Source organism: Callorhinchus milii, unplaced genomic scaffold (assembly GCF_018977255.1).
Source record: "Callorhinchus milii isolate IMCB2004 unplaced genomic scaffold, IMCB_Cmil_1.0 Scaffold5, whole genome shotgun sequence".
In the NCBI taxonomy this organism is placed as follows: domain Eukaryota; kingdom Metazoa; phylum Chordata; class Chondrichthyes; order Chimaeriformes; family Callorhinchidae; genus Callorhinchus; species Callorhinchus milii.
In genome coordinates this window covers 2,077,010-2,090,293 of record NW_024704746.1, presented here as the reverse complement: position 1 = coordinate 2,090,293, position 13,284 = coordinate 2,077,010, and the positions used below count along the sequence as shown (strand labels likewise).

Sequence of the window (13,284 nt, the reverse complement as noted above, 5' to 3'; positions counted from 1 at the left end):
CAGACAGAGAGACAGACAAACACACACACAGACACACACACAGACAGACAGACACAGACAGACAGAGAGACAGACAAACACACACACAGACAGACACACAGACTGACAGACACACACACACACACACACAGACTGACAGACACACACAGAGACAGACAGACACACACACAGAGACAGACAGACACACACAGACAGACACACAGACAGACACACACAGACAGACACACACAGACTGACAGACACACACAGAGACAGACAGACACACACAGACAGACACACAGACAGACACACACAGACAGACACACAGACTGACAGACACACACAGAGACAGACAGACACACTGACTGACTGACTGACTTGGCGGCTGCTGTGGTACCCGGTGACGTGATTCAAACGGGCGAGAGACGGTTACGTAGCGCGAGGGGTGTGTGTGTGTGTGTGGGGGGGGGGGGGGGGGGGGGCGAGTGATTGACGGGTGGGGCGGGGTCAGGGGTGAGGGGGCGGTGTCGGGGCGGTGATTGGCCGCTTGGTGAGGGCTGGGCGTGGCCAGGGAGCGGTGATGGACAGGACAAGTCGGGGCGCAGCGGGAGCCGCCGCTTCACCACCATTGGGCGGGTTTTTGCAGCGCTGCGCGTGTGTTAAAAGCAGCAGCTTGGGCGGGTACCTCGTTTCTTTTAAAAACAGACACGTTTTAAATGTACATCTTAGTTTGAAGGGGGTTTTTGTTTCCGGCTCAGGGCAAAGTTTCCACCGAGCGGCGCGTAACACCGGGCGACGTTTGGGCGACTTTTGGACGGCTTCGGGCGACTTGCTTTTGGGCTACTTTTGGACGGCTTCGGGCGACTTTTGGTGTTCTGTCGGGCTACTTTGGGCGGGGTGTGGGTGGGGTACTTTTGGGCTATTTTCGTGGGAGAGGGGCCACCTTTGGACGTTTTTGGGCTACTTTGGGGGGGGGGGCACTTTCGGGCTACTTTTGGACTGCTTTGGGCTACTTTGAGTGGCACTTTTGGACTGCTTCGGGCTACTTCGTGTGGGTTTTGCGGACACTTTTGAGCCTCAGACGCACCAAACCTCTTCAAGGGATGGAGAGATTAGAAACCATCACACGCCCGCACACCTGTGGGTGAAAAGGGAAGAGCGAGGGAGGGAGGGAGCGAGCGAGAGAGAGAGAGAGAGAGAGACGGGGGCAGACGTACGATGGCTCCATTTATTATTATTTTTTCTGGAGTGGTGTGAAAACAAACGTGAGCCCAAATAACATCTATTTTGGGCGGCGTTTAATCTCCTCTGTATGTACTTGTTTGATTTCACTTCAAAGCAGGTTAACCCTCAGGTGTCACGCGCTCCCGCCAATGCCCTTGAGCTTTGATGAGCATTTTGCGCCCGAGGAGATCCTGATCCTTTTTCTTGTTGTGATGATGATGATGATGGTGATGATTATTATATAAATGTAGTTTAAATAGGATTTCTTTTCCCAGTCGACGGCGGTCAAGCAACTCAGCCGCCCCCGCCTCCTCCTCCTCCTCTTGACTCCTCCACGGCAATGGCGACTCCAGGCCTGCCCCTCCCGAAGCTCCTGCCCAAGTGGGTGGACGTTCAGACGGCTCTGATGCTTCTCTTCCTCCTCCTCGTCCTGCTGCTGCTGCTCGTCGATGTGCTCCGCACCCGGAAGCCCAAGAACTTCCCGCCCGGCCCCTTCGCCTTCCCCTTCGTGGGCAACGTCTTTCAGATGGACACGAAGGAGCCCCACGTCCACTTCTGCAAGGTAGGGCGACGCAGGCGGTCGCGTTGCTTTAAATGTTAGTCGTCTTAATAATAGTAATAATCATAAATAATGAGCCTTGTGTTTGACAGAGGGCCTTATCACGTCGTCAAGTCATCTCCAAGCGCTTCACAGGATATACTGTAGTGGATTGCGTTTCGCCCACAGAATATACAGTCTTTGCTGAGGACTTTGCCGCATATCCTGTGAAGCGCTTTGAGATGCCTCAGCGACGTGATAAGTCGCCCTATCGAAATGCAAGAGTTATTATTATTATTAATAATTTAACGCTTGAACAAGGCGCAAGGAGATGGGACCTCAGTTTAACGCCACATGACTGCACTGGAGTGTGTAGAGAGTTTAAAGTCTTGACTTGAGTTCATGACCTGACTTGAAAGGCGAGGACGCCACCAACCGACCCCCTGATTCAATCGTTGCATTTTTTTGATGTAGCGTTTACAGGTATCATACACATTTAGAGTTAATAACTTGGATAAATAATTTGTGTTTTTTTTTTACCAGTTCTCCCTTCTTTTCTGCTCCTTCCAATTCTGCTGAGAATCAATATTCCATGTTTCCGACCGCCTACAGTTTCACTGACCCCCACACTTACCCCCATCCACCGCTGCCCCCCCCCCCCCGCACGCCCCTGCACCCCGCTTCGCTCCAGAAAACAAAAGGCAAAATATTCACAAAAGTTCTGACGAAAGGTCATCGACCTGAAACGTTAGCTCACGTAGCTCTCGCCATAGATGGTGCATGGCCTAACGAGGCAGTGTTCCCAGTTTTTATTTCATCTCAGAAAACCGTTGCCGTAACAGTTATGTCGGATAGATTTCAGAAATTCTGAAAAGAGTCTTAATTAGGAAATCAGCTTTCTGCCATTTTTAAAAAAGGATTGTAAGTGATCTCTGAATTTATGAATCTTTTGGAACTACTATATAGCTATGCTTTCTGCTGATATTGATCTGAGAGCAGTGGAAAGATGCGCACTTTCGTATTACTTATAGCAAATTTTAACTACAACAACGACATTACATTTATATACTGCCTTTCACATTGGAAGCACGTTCCAAAGCGCTGTAGCTATGGTGAGTCAGGATTGCTGTGTGCGAATGGGTAACAAATGGATATTTTCTTCCACTGGAAAATATTGTTATTGTCTTTCTTAGCTTGCCGAGAAGTATGGAGATATTTTCAGCCTGCGACTAGGCGCCTCCAATATTGTCATTTTAAATGGTTTCAAAGCATTTAAAGAGGCCATGATTCATCAGACGGACATTTTTTCTGGACTACTGTCAGAACCAATTTCTCAGGAAATTGGGAAAGGATACGGTAACTAATCACTTTGCTCCTAGTTGAAAGTACACAGAGCTAAGCCGGCAACCGTCGTGTGGTAAAATAAAAATTGTTGCTGACAGCAACATTGTACATTTATATAGAGCCCTTCACTCGGTTTTGTCTCGTAGCACTTAGAACAGGAAATCGAATTCTCTCTTTTTTACCATTTTCCTGAAAAGAATAAAATAAATATTTATACATGGTGACTGTGTTTGTAAGATAATAAGTTTTTAGAAGTCTTTCTTTACAGTAATTACAATAATTTATCTAGCTATACATTTACATATGTTATATTTCATGAATGTTTATTAATATCATTGTACAATGAATAAACTTCAACTGATATACATAATTCAAAAATGTAATAATGTAATAGTTATTACCCTTATCAACAATAATATCATAGACCAGAGAAAACAAAACTACACTAGTGAAGGAAAAATCATATTGTTACTGCCAGGTTGAAATTATGGAAACTTTCTAACACAGGTATATTTTCCTCCACTGGACAAGTTTGGAAAGAGCAACGTAAATTTGCAGTAACAACTTTAAGAAACTTCGGTGTTGGTAAAAAATCTTTAGAGGGAAAAATACTGCAGGAAATTAAGTACCTGAATGGCGTATTTGAAGATGAGAAAGGCAAGTACAGTATTTTACAGTATTAAACCCTTTAGAACTCCATCCCACAGTTCCTTCGTCTTGCTCCTTCCCTTGCCTCCTTCAAGGCAAGTCTCACAAAAACCCTCCTCTTCGAATGCACCTTCGGTCACCCTCCTACCCCCACCCTCCCTGCCCTGCTCACCCGTCCTGATCCCAACTCCAAGCTCGGGTGCAAATCCCTGGCTGTCCAGCGGTTTGGGGCGTCTTCCCGATGTGAAAACTGCTGTGTAACTATCATTTGTTGTGGTGGTTCGTTGCTGTTTATGGGTCACTAGCAGGTGGCATCCTTTGATTTAACAGTTGCTGCTATAACCTCATTCCTCATATTAATGTTAACATTTTCAGCGATTGGTGAGTCGTCAGGAGGGAGATGCATGGAATTATTGCTGGCAACGTAAAGAGGCAGGTTAGAAGAAAGCATTTTCACCGAAAAGATTATTAGTCAAACCTGTTTTCAGCAGCCACTCAGGCAACTGGATTAAAGTGGCCTTTACGTAAGGATGGTCTCTGAGTAAAGGGTTGGTTGGTTTGTTGACTGGGGCCTGAACATTTTTTGCAAACTGTAGACTCCGACTAGACTCCTAGCAAGTTTACTAAGTCCGCCTCACCAGTCATCAGCGAGCCGTGGGCCGTGTTGGTAAATGTGTGAAGAGTCTAGCGGGAGTCTGCGCGTAGGCCCAGGGAAATTGGTACTGTTTGACAGCTACAACAACTTGCATTTATGTAGTGCCCTTCACAAGGGGCAGCATCCCGGAACGTGTTACCAGTAAGTACACTTAAATTAACTGAAAACTACCCCCACTGTAAAAACGGGGTTAAAATAGAGTGGCCACTGGTTGCGTTAGTCAGATGGTTGCTGAGTAGAGATGGTTTATAATGGAAAATCGGTCGGCACTAGCCATGGTGGTTGTTGGTAGCAGGTAGTTGCTTTAACAGATTTGACTGTATTAGTAGAATCTGAGTTGTATGGAATATAAAAGCAAGGAATTACTGCTGTACTTGTAATAAGCACAGATCTTATCTCATTGGGAGTATTGGTTTTAATTACTGAAATGTAGTTAGGAAATGCTAGCCTCAGAGAGCAACCAGTCTATTCACCAGATTAATATCTCAGACAAACGGACTTGTCTATGATAAAAGACAGAGACAATTTGGGTTATATTCCCTGTTGCAGCACCGGCCAAACTATGACACACGGGACTGTTAAGAAGCCCCCATCCCCTAAAACATTCACTAGTCTAGGTAAGTCCGTGTTTGATTGGTAGTCTATTCCTAGGTTTTTCTTAATTGAATATTTTTCCATTTATAGCACAAATCAAGAAATATTCAATCAAAAAATATTTATTTTGTTGGCCGACCAAAATGATTGTCTGCCACTGCCCGAAAGTTATATGAACGTTATTGAGATGTTTAAAATATCAAAGGGAATTGGCTAAGTAGGGAGTGATTCTACCATCTTTACAGACAGGAGTCTTTCAGCTTAGTGGTTAGAGCGCTCGCCTCACAAGCGAGAGGACCTGGGTTCGATTACCGGCAGAACGAAACACTGGATTCACTGGTGTACCCAGTGTGCCAGCTCTGCCATTCTCTCTCCGCATCTCAGTCTCTTCCAAAAATGAAACATTAGACAAATTTCAACCTGTGTGTCTGTTCAGGACAACCATTTGATCCACACTACAAGATTAATGTTGCAGTTACAAACATCATCAGTTCCATTGTGTTCGGAGAGCGATATGAATACAGTGATAGCAAATTTCAGGATCTACTCCGATTGCTTGAGAAATCGGGAGAAAGCTTTGGACACTCCTGGACCCAGGTAAGATCATCTCAACAAAGTTTCCTGAGTTTGAGTTTGGATAGAGTTGGAATTCTGTACCACTTTATTTTTCTTTAAAATCTTCGCATAAAAGGTGAAAACGAAAAAGCTGGTTGATTTGCTTGCGGACTTGAATTATCTGAGGAATCAACAAATAATAATTTATTTGGTCCCTCAATTCATGACTGTTTGCGGGACTGCTGTGTGCAATTGGTTACCATGCTCCGCCCGCAAAAAGATTCATCTTTTTCATCTTTTATGCGAAGATTTTAAAGAAAAAGAAAAATGGTACAAAATTCCAAATTCACTCCACTTTACAGTATGTTCCGTGAAACGCTTTGAGACGTCTCGAAGACTTGATAAAGCGCTATATCAAATGCAAGGACTATTATTATATAGACATATGTATGTCTTAAAACTACAAGGAATGATAGTGATTAAGGATTGAGGGAATAGAAGCTAAGAGAGCTCAAATGAGTAAGGGAAAATTATTTCTGTGGATCAATAAAGTAATTTGTACATTTTTACACTATCTTAAGTTGCGGTTAATATAAGTTAAATTATGCAATTCAAGTTACAAGGCTATATGAGTTAAAATAGAGTTTCTCCCCGCCCAAGGATTCTGCCGATCAAATTGGTCACGGCTGTTTTGTGGGACATTTCTATGTGCAAATTAGCTCCTGCGTTTGTCTTCAGATTCACAGTCACTGCACTTTTCGGTAAATCTGTGAAGTGTTAAGGCGTTTTGACGACATAATAATGTGCTACATCAAATGCTAGGGTTATTATTGTTATATACACTTGCAAGTAAGCACAATGAAGCACTTGCATGTTTACTTACATTTGCCTATTTTCTGCGGGACTGAGATCTCCACTTGGCAAGGCATATAGTTATATATACATTTAGGTAGTTAGTGGGGGTTTGGACTGTTCTGTGCAGTGGCCCACTATAGTAAGCCTGTCGATGTTTTCCTTTTTAAGTCCATGGTGTTTTGTTATGTGTTTATCTCTGCAGTTGTACAGTTTTTTCCCGACTATTCTAAAATATCTCCCAGGGCCACATAAGACCTTGTTTGCCTTGTGGGACAATATACTGCAATTTATCAAGGAAGAGATCCAGAAGCACAAAGCGAACTGGAACCCAGAAGATCCCAGAGATTTTATTGACTGTTATCTGGCAGAAATGGAAAAGGTGAGAAAGTAGTAGAGACTAGATTTGTAATAGATAATAGCAAAAGATAGACAGCCGAGGATAAAGAATGGCATTTTTATTTGAAGGGATTATTAATCCCTTCTAACAAAAAAGTAATAATTTGGTTCACTCAATTCAGGACTGTGGGACACTTGCTGTACGCTTTTCGCTCAGAAAATATACAGTCAATTTATTTTACAGTACATTCTGTACACTTTGAGATGTCTCAATAGCATAAGGCCCTATATCAAATGCAAGGAATATAATTATTAAAATATGGATTTGATTATCTGTTTTGGTTTCTCTCTGTTAACTTTGATTAAAATATTGATCTTTCATTACATATGTTATTTAAAGGCTTTTGGAGCATTTGATCTTTATATGTCTTATTATTTCAGGGTCTTCCTAAAATTGGCTTTACTGATGAAAACCTAATTTATTCAACATTAGACCTTTTTGTCGGTGGATCAGAAACAACAACAACCACACTTCGTTGGATTCTGTTGTACATGGCAGGATATCCTGACATTCAAGGTTGGTATTGTATTTCAAACAGAATAGAAACTCTTTATTGTATCTATTAACATTGAGATCACTAAAACAGTTGTGAGGATGGCAAAGAAGAAAAAACACTAACATTCTGCTTTGCACTTTTCATTAAATTCACTGAACTGCTTCATTGTCAAACTATAACAACAACATGTATTTATATAGTGCCCCTCATGGAGGGTGCCTGACAGTGCAGGGCAGAAAGCAAGCCGGGGGGAAGGGGAGAAGACTAGGCACAGCCGAAGAGGAAGGTGCAACCTGAAGATGGGGGAGGAATAGAGGAAGAGTGTTCCAGAGTTTCGGGGCGTAATGGCTGAAAGCGCAGCAGCCAATGGTGGAACGGAGGGGACGAGGGACAAGCAGGAGGCTGAAGCCACTCGGGCGGAGGCAGCGGGTAGTGGGTTGAGACGTAAGCAGTTCGGCAAGGTAGGGAACTAGAACTAATGGCTTTTATTCTGTGTAATGACACTAGGAAAGTGCTTACCAAAAGCAGTTTGCGTTTCTCATCAGAATTTCCTCCGTAACTAAATTAATTTTAATTTGTGACCCCAATAATAATAATAATACTTGCATTTGATACAGTGCCTTATCATGTCTTCTAGATGTCTCAATCTGTGCCTCAACTCCAATTACCCACCTTTGCCCCGTATCCTTTAATACCATGACCTAACACATCAATCTATCCAACTCAGTATTGAAAATGTGATACACAGTAAAGTGAATTGACTATATATTATGTGGGCGAAATGCGGCAGCCAATTGCGCACAGAAGCGGCCCACAAACAGTCGTGGATTAGAGTCTTAACAGTTCTATTATTTATTCTGGGAAGGAGCATTCTGTTTAAAACAATAAAATGAACATTTATGTATTCACATTCAACAATCATTTGTGGAAGACATTAAAAATGTCCACTTTTAGCACAAGGAATCAACTACTCAGTGAAACTGGGATTGTTCAAGAACATCACTTAGCCAACTTTGCACTCCCAACTTTCAGTTTTTCAGAATTCCTGGTCAGACTACAACTTTCAGAGAGAGGAGACTATTATTCTGGAAAGAACATGAATACAGACCCCAGAGGACAGGCAGCGTAAACGTGGTCTCTATTCCCTTGAGTTAGTTTAGAAGATTGAGGTGATATGATTGAGGTGTTTAAAATAATAAAGGGATTTGATAGGGTAGCTACAGAGAAAGAATTTCCTCCGGTGGGGTAATCTAGAACAAGGGGCATCATCTTAAAGTTAGAGCTAAGCCATCAGGTGTCAGTTTTTCACCCAAAGGGTGGTGGAAATCTGGAACTCTCCCCAAAAAGGCTGTGGATTATGGCTGGATCCATTCACATTTTCAATACTGAAGTGGATAGATTGCTGTTAGGTCAGGTTATTAAGGGATTCAGGGCAAAGGTGGATAATTGGAATTGAGGTACAGATCAGCCATGATGTTATAGAATGGCAGAACAGGCTTGGGGGTCTGAATGGCCTCTTCCTATGTTCCTAGAAATTAAAAGTAATTGACCTTTGTAGTGCAACAACAACAACTTGGATTTATATAGCGCCCTCCACGCCAGGCGGCGTCTCAGAGCGCTTCACAGTAACAGATCCCAGGGCCAAGCCGGGGGGATGGGGAGGAATGTGACCAAAGGCCGGTCGAAAAGAAAAGTCTTTCAGGGACCTGAAAATAGGAAGAGAGGGAGCGAGGTGAAGGGAGTGAGGAAGGGAGTTCCAGAGCCTAGGGTCATAGTGGCTGAAGCATGGAGGACTCTATCCAGTGCATACAAGGATAGTTTGAAGACATTCAAAGCACAGATGATGGCCATTTGGCCTATTGTATCTTTATTGAAGTCAAGCAACAACAATAAAACCAAGGAACTGTTACTTCAAAAGCACTATAAAGACAGCCTACAGTATCTTTCTATCTTCTCATTTTCTTGCAGAGAAAGTCCATGCTGAGATTGACAGTGTCATTGGCCAATCTCGAGCCCCTACAATGGAGGATAGGCCAAATCTTCCTTATACAGATGCAGTCATTCATGAGGTACAAAGAAGAATGAACATAGCACCTCTGACTGTTCCCAGGTTGACTACCAAAGACACAATAGTATCAGGATATTTTATACCAAAGGTAATGCAAACAGAAAATGTGATAACATGAGCAGCATTTCCACCCTGAGATTCAGATGAAAGTTGAATCATCAATAATGTGGAGTCCAGTAGCTCAGTGGTTAGAGCGCTCGCCTCGCAAATGAGACGACCTGGGATCGATTCCCGGGCAGGGCAAAAGGATAGGCAAGTTTCCTTACTCCACACACCTCTGTTTACTCAGCAATAAGTAGGAATCCATTTGTTAGATAATTTCCCGGGTAATAATCCCTTCCAAAAAATAAATAATGATAATAATTTGATCACTCAATCCAAGACTGTTTGCGGGACACAGCTGTGAGCAATTGGGTGCTGCGATTCTCCCACAAAATATACAGTCACTGCACTTCATAGTGTATCCCATGAAGTGCTTTGAGACATCTCGAAGGTGTGATGAAGTGCTATATCAAATGCAAGGAATATTATATGTTATGTGCTTAGTTTCTAGAGAGGTCACTGAGTGGTCTTTTAGTACAAGTCAACTCTTGTCACTAAAAGTGACAGAAGTGCTTTTTTCTCTAATAATCAGAAAGTTTAACAGAACTTGAACTTACCTGACATGTTCTATAGAAACAACTAAAGATCAGGAGGCAGTAAGTTTTTAGCAGTCATCTTTGGCATGAACAAACACAGCTGCATAAGATGCTTTACATTGGGAAAAACAGTCACAAATCAATAATTGCACCCCACAGCACGATTGTTACTTCACGAGAACCTCTCTAATCTTCAGTGAAAACCATATCTTGATAAGATTAGATGCATATTAAACGTACATTAAAAGGAAGTAAGCCACACCATTTGATTTTGAAAATAATTTATATTTATTATTTTCCTATGTAGGACACCAAATTCATTGTAAATCTTCATTCGGTATTGTTGGACAAAACCATGTGGGAAACGCCTGAGAAATTTAATCCAGAACATTTTCTGGACAGTGATGGGAAACGTGTGAACAACGGAGCATTTGTAGCTTTCTCTGGAGGTAAATGCGTCTCTGGTTCTGTAACCACAGCTACAGTTTTGATACACAATACATAATGTGGAATCCTGTAGCTCAGTGGTTAGAGCACTCACCTCGCAAGCGAGAACCCTGGGTTCGATTCCTAGCAGGGCAGAATGTTGGGCAAGTTTCCTTACTCTACACACCTCTGTTTACCTAGCAGTAAGTAGCCGGTTGTTAGTTGATTGGCAGATCACGTTTCCGGAGGTAATAATTCTTTAAAAATACTAATAATTTTGTCACTCAATCCACGACCGTGGGACACTGCTGTGCGCAATTGGCTGTCGCGTTTCGCCCACAAAATAGTCAGTTCACTTTACAGTATATTCTGTGAAGTGCTTTGAGACGTCTCAAAGACGTGATAAGATGCTATATCAAATAATAATCCTAGCATTTGATATAGCACCTATGCAAGGATTATTATTATTATTATGTGGTGGAATAGACCTGCAATATAATACCCTGCTTGTTAGTTTATACTCATGGGAATGAAGACTTTTCTAGAACATTTAGTCATATAGCAGCTGCTGAATAACTTAAAAAATAGTTTCTGTGTGGTCCAGTTGACCACCCAAGCACTGTGGACTTGTGTGGGGGTGAGTCCCAGTGTGATTTGAACTACCTCCTTCAAGTATCATCGAACATTAGTACAAGTACCCTGACTCAATCCCAAATTATATGGACATTCACTATAATCTTGTCAATTTGCAGCATTTAATAGACTGACTGAAAAAGTCTCCATTGAAATGCTCTTCCTTTTCCACCTCCACCAATGAACACACCTTCATTGTGTTCATCTCCCGTTCCGATATTCAATATTGTTACATTTATCTACATTATAATCTCATGATTCACAAACCCATCTACTTAATTGGATCAAGTCTTCATAAACGTTGTCCATCTTCTTTAGGAGAGAAATCAGGGGCAGTTTTTCACCCAAAGGGTAGTGGAAATCTGGAACTCTCTCCCCCAAAAGGCTGTGGATGTTGGATCCATTCACATTTTCGACACTGAGGAGGAGGATAGGTTGGTATTAGGTCAGGGTATCAAGGGATATGGGGCAGAAGGGCAGATCGTTCGAGTTGAAGTACAGGTCAGCTATGATCTAATGGAATGGCAGAACAGGCTCGAGGGGCTGAATGGCCTCCTCTTGCGTGAGTTTCCTGGTAGAGCTTGATATTGTTTGTATCCTGCTGACATGAAAGCTAATATCTAAGTGTAAATTTATATATCGTTATGCATCGTTTACAGATTTATATATTGGAAGAAATCCTCTTGTTCCAACAAGTTTTGCGAATTCTGTTCACAGGTAAACGCAACTGTATGGGAGAACCACTGGCCAGAATGGAGCTGTTGCTTTTCGTCACGTCGCTCCTGCAGAAGTTCAGGTTCCAAGCTCCAGATGGGGTGGAAATAAGTTATCAGTCCATTTTGGGTGTGACTGTCACTCCAATGCCTTACAAAATATGTGCAATTCCTCACTGAGAGGGAGCACTGCTATCACTACTTTTACCTAGCACGCTGACGGAAAATTTAAATTTTTGGTTTATTATTTTGCCACTATAAATAAGTTGTGAAAACACAAGATAAATAGTAACTTCTCACTACTAACAAAAGAGTGCCTTGTATGTTGAAGACAACGCTTGCGAAACATTGTGATAAAACCTATAAATCTATCAATGTAAAATCATAGAATCCTACAGCACAGAATAGGCCTTTTGGCCCATTAACCAACAAGAAGGCAAGTTGTAGTGTTGTAGATTTTCCTTATTTTGAATAAATGTTGTGGCTAAATGGTTGGGTGGTAATATCTGCTATAAAAACACTCTACCTAATAGTTAATTGTTCTTGATCGTTAAATTGTGTGGCTCAACTTTTACCTGAGAGAAGCAATGAAGGAAGATGTGCCTTCGGTCACTCTCCCTGTACTCCACATTCACCATTGGGTGGGCATTCAGTCCCTCTGCCTCCACCCTCTGGAACTCCTGCTCCCACTTCCCACCCTGCCTCCTTCAAGACCCGTCGTATGACCCCAACCCTCCCCGTCCTCCACCCCTCCTGATCCCAACCCCCAGCTCGAGTGCAGATCCCTGATTGTTATCAAGAGTTCGCTGTTTTAACCAAAACATTTGAAAATAAATTGGAATGGGCTGAAAGAGAAAAGAATTGGGTAAAAGACATAGGTATATAGACAGATGAGTCTGAGGTGGATGAAAGCTGAGCAGTAATTTTGTGTTGGGGAGAAACTTTGGTGAATAAAATAATTGTTTGAGGCATATCTGCAGTTAGAGATATTTTCCGACAACAGACTTATTGTAAAGAATAATGGCGATTAAACAATAATTAAATGTATCCAACTTCACACTATTTGCAGGTGATTCATTCTTCCTATGTTCACCCAATACATAATCAAAATCATTGGAATTATGCTTCTATTCAGCAGATCAGGCAATAAAATTTTAACTTTGTAACGATTCATGTATTTGAAAAGTGCCTTTGCATTCGATTATCATACAATAAAAAGCATTAAATTTTATGTACTAAATCTGTGTTTTCCAAGATTCTTTTTTAAACGCACGCTATATTATTAAACCTAGCATTTCACAAATTTGAAAACTCTCAGCTGGCACCTCATGCGTAATAATAATAATAATTACTTGCATTTGATATAGCGCTTTTCATGTCAGGAGGACGTCCCAAAGCGCTTCACAGAACATACTAATGTATAATGAATGGCAGTCTGGGTCTCAAATGACCTTGATACCAATTCCAGCCATGTCGTTTGGGAATGAGCCCAACAACTGCCTTCTCAGTAGTGGCTTTCAA

The 13,284-nt window shown here is 42.1% G+C and overlaps 1 protein-coding gene across 2 annotated transcripts; it reads left to right on the top strand.

Moving 5' to 3' along the window:
• Positions 1–544: 544 nt before the first annotated feature.
• LOC103185273 (cytochrome P450 2J2) lies at positions 545–13,003 on the top strand. 2 transcript variants are annotated; one of them, XM_007903685.2, is made up of 10 exons: positions 545–660; positions 1,479–1,765; positions 2,935–3,097; positions 3,593–3,742; positions 5,419–5,579; positions 6,595–6,771; positions 7,170–7,305; positions 9,254–9,354; positions 10,299–10,440; positions 11,768–13,003. In XM_007903685.2, exons 2-10 carry the CDS (start codon positions 1,544–1,546, stop codon positions 11,941–11,943), a joined length of 1,428 nt encoding a protein of 475 aa, XP_007901876.2. In that variant the 5' UTR covers positions 545–660; positions 1,479–1,543; the 3' UTR covers positions 11,944–13,003. The 2 variants fall into 2 exon arrangements, with proteins under 2 accessions (XP_007901876.2, XP_007901875.2); XM_007903684.2 differs by having other exon boundaries at positions 9,254–9,441.
• The last annotated feature ends 281 nt before the right edge of the window (positions 13,004–13,284 follow it).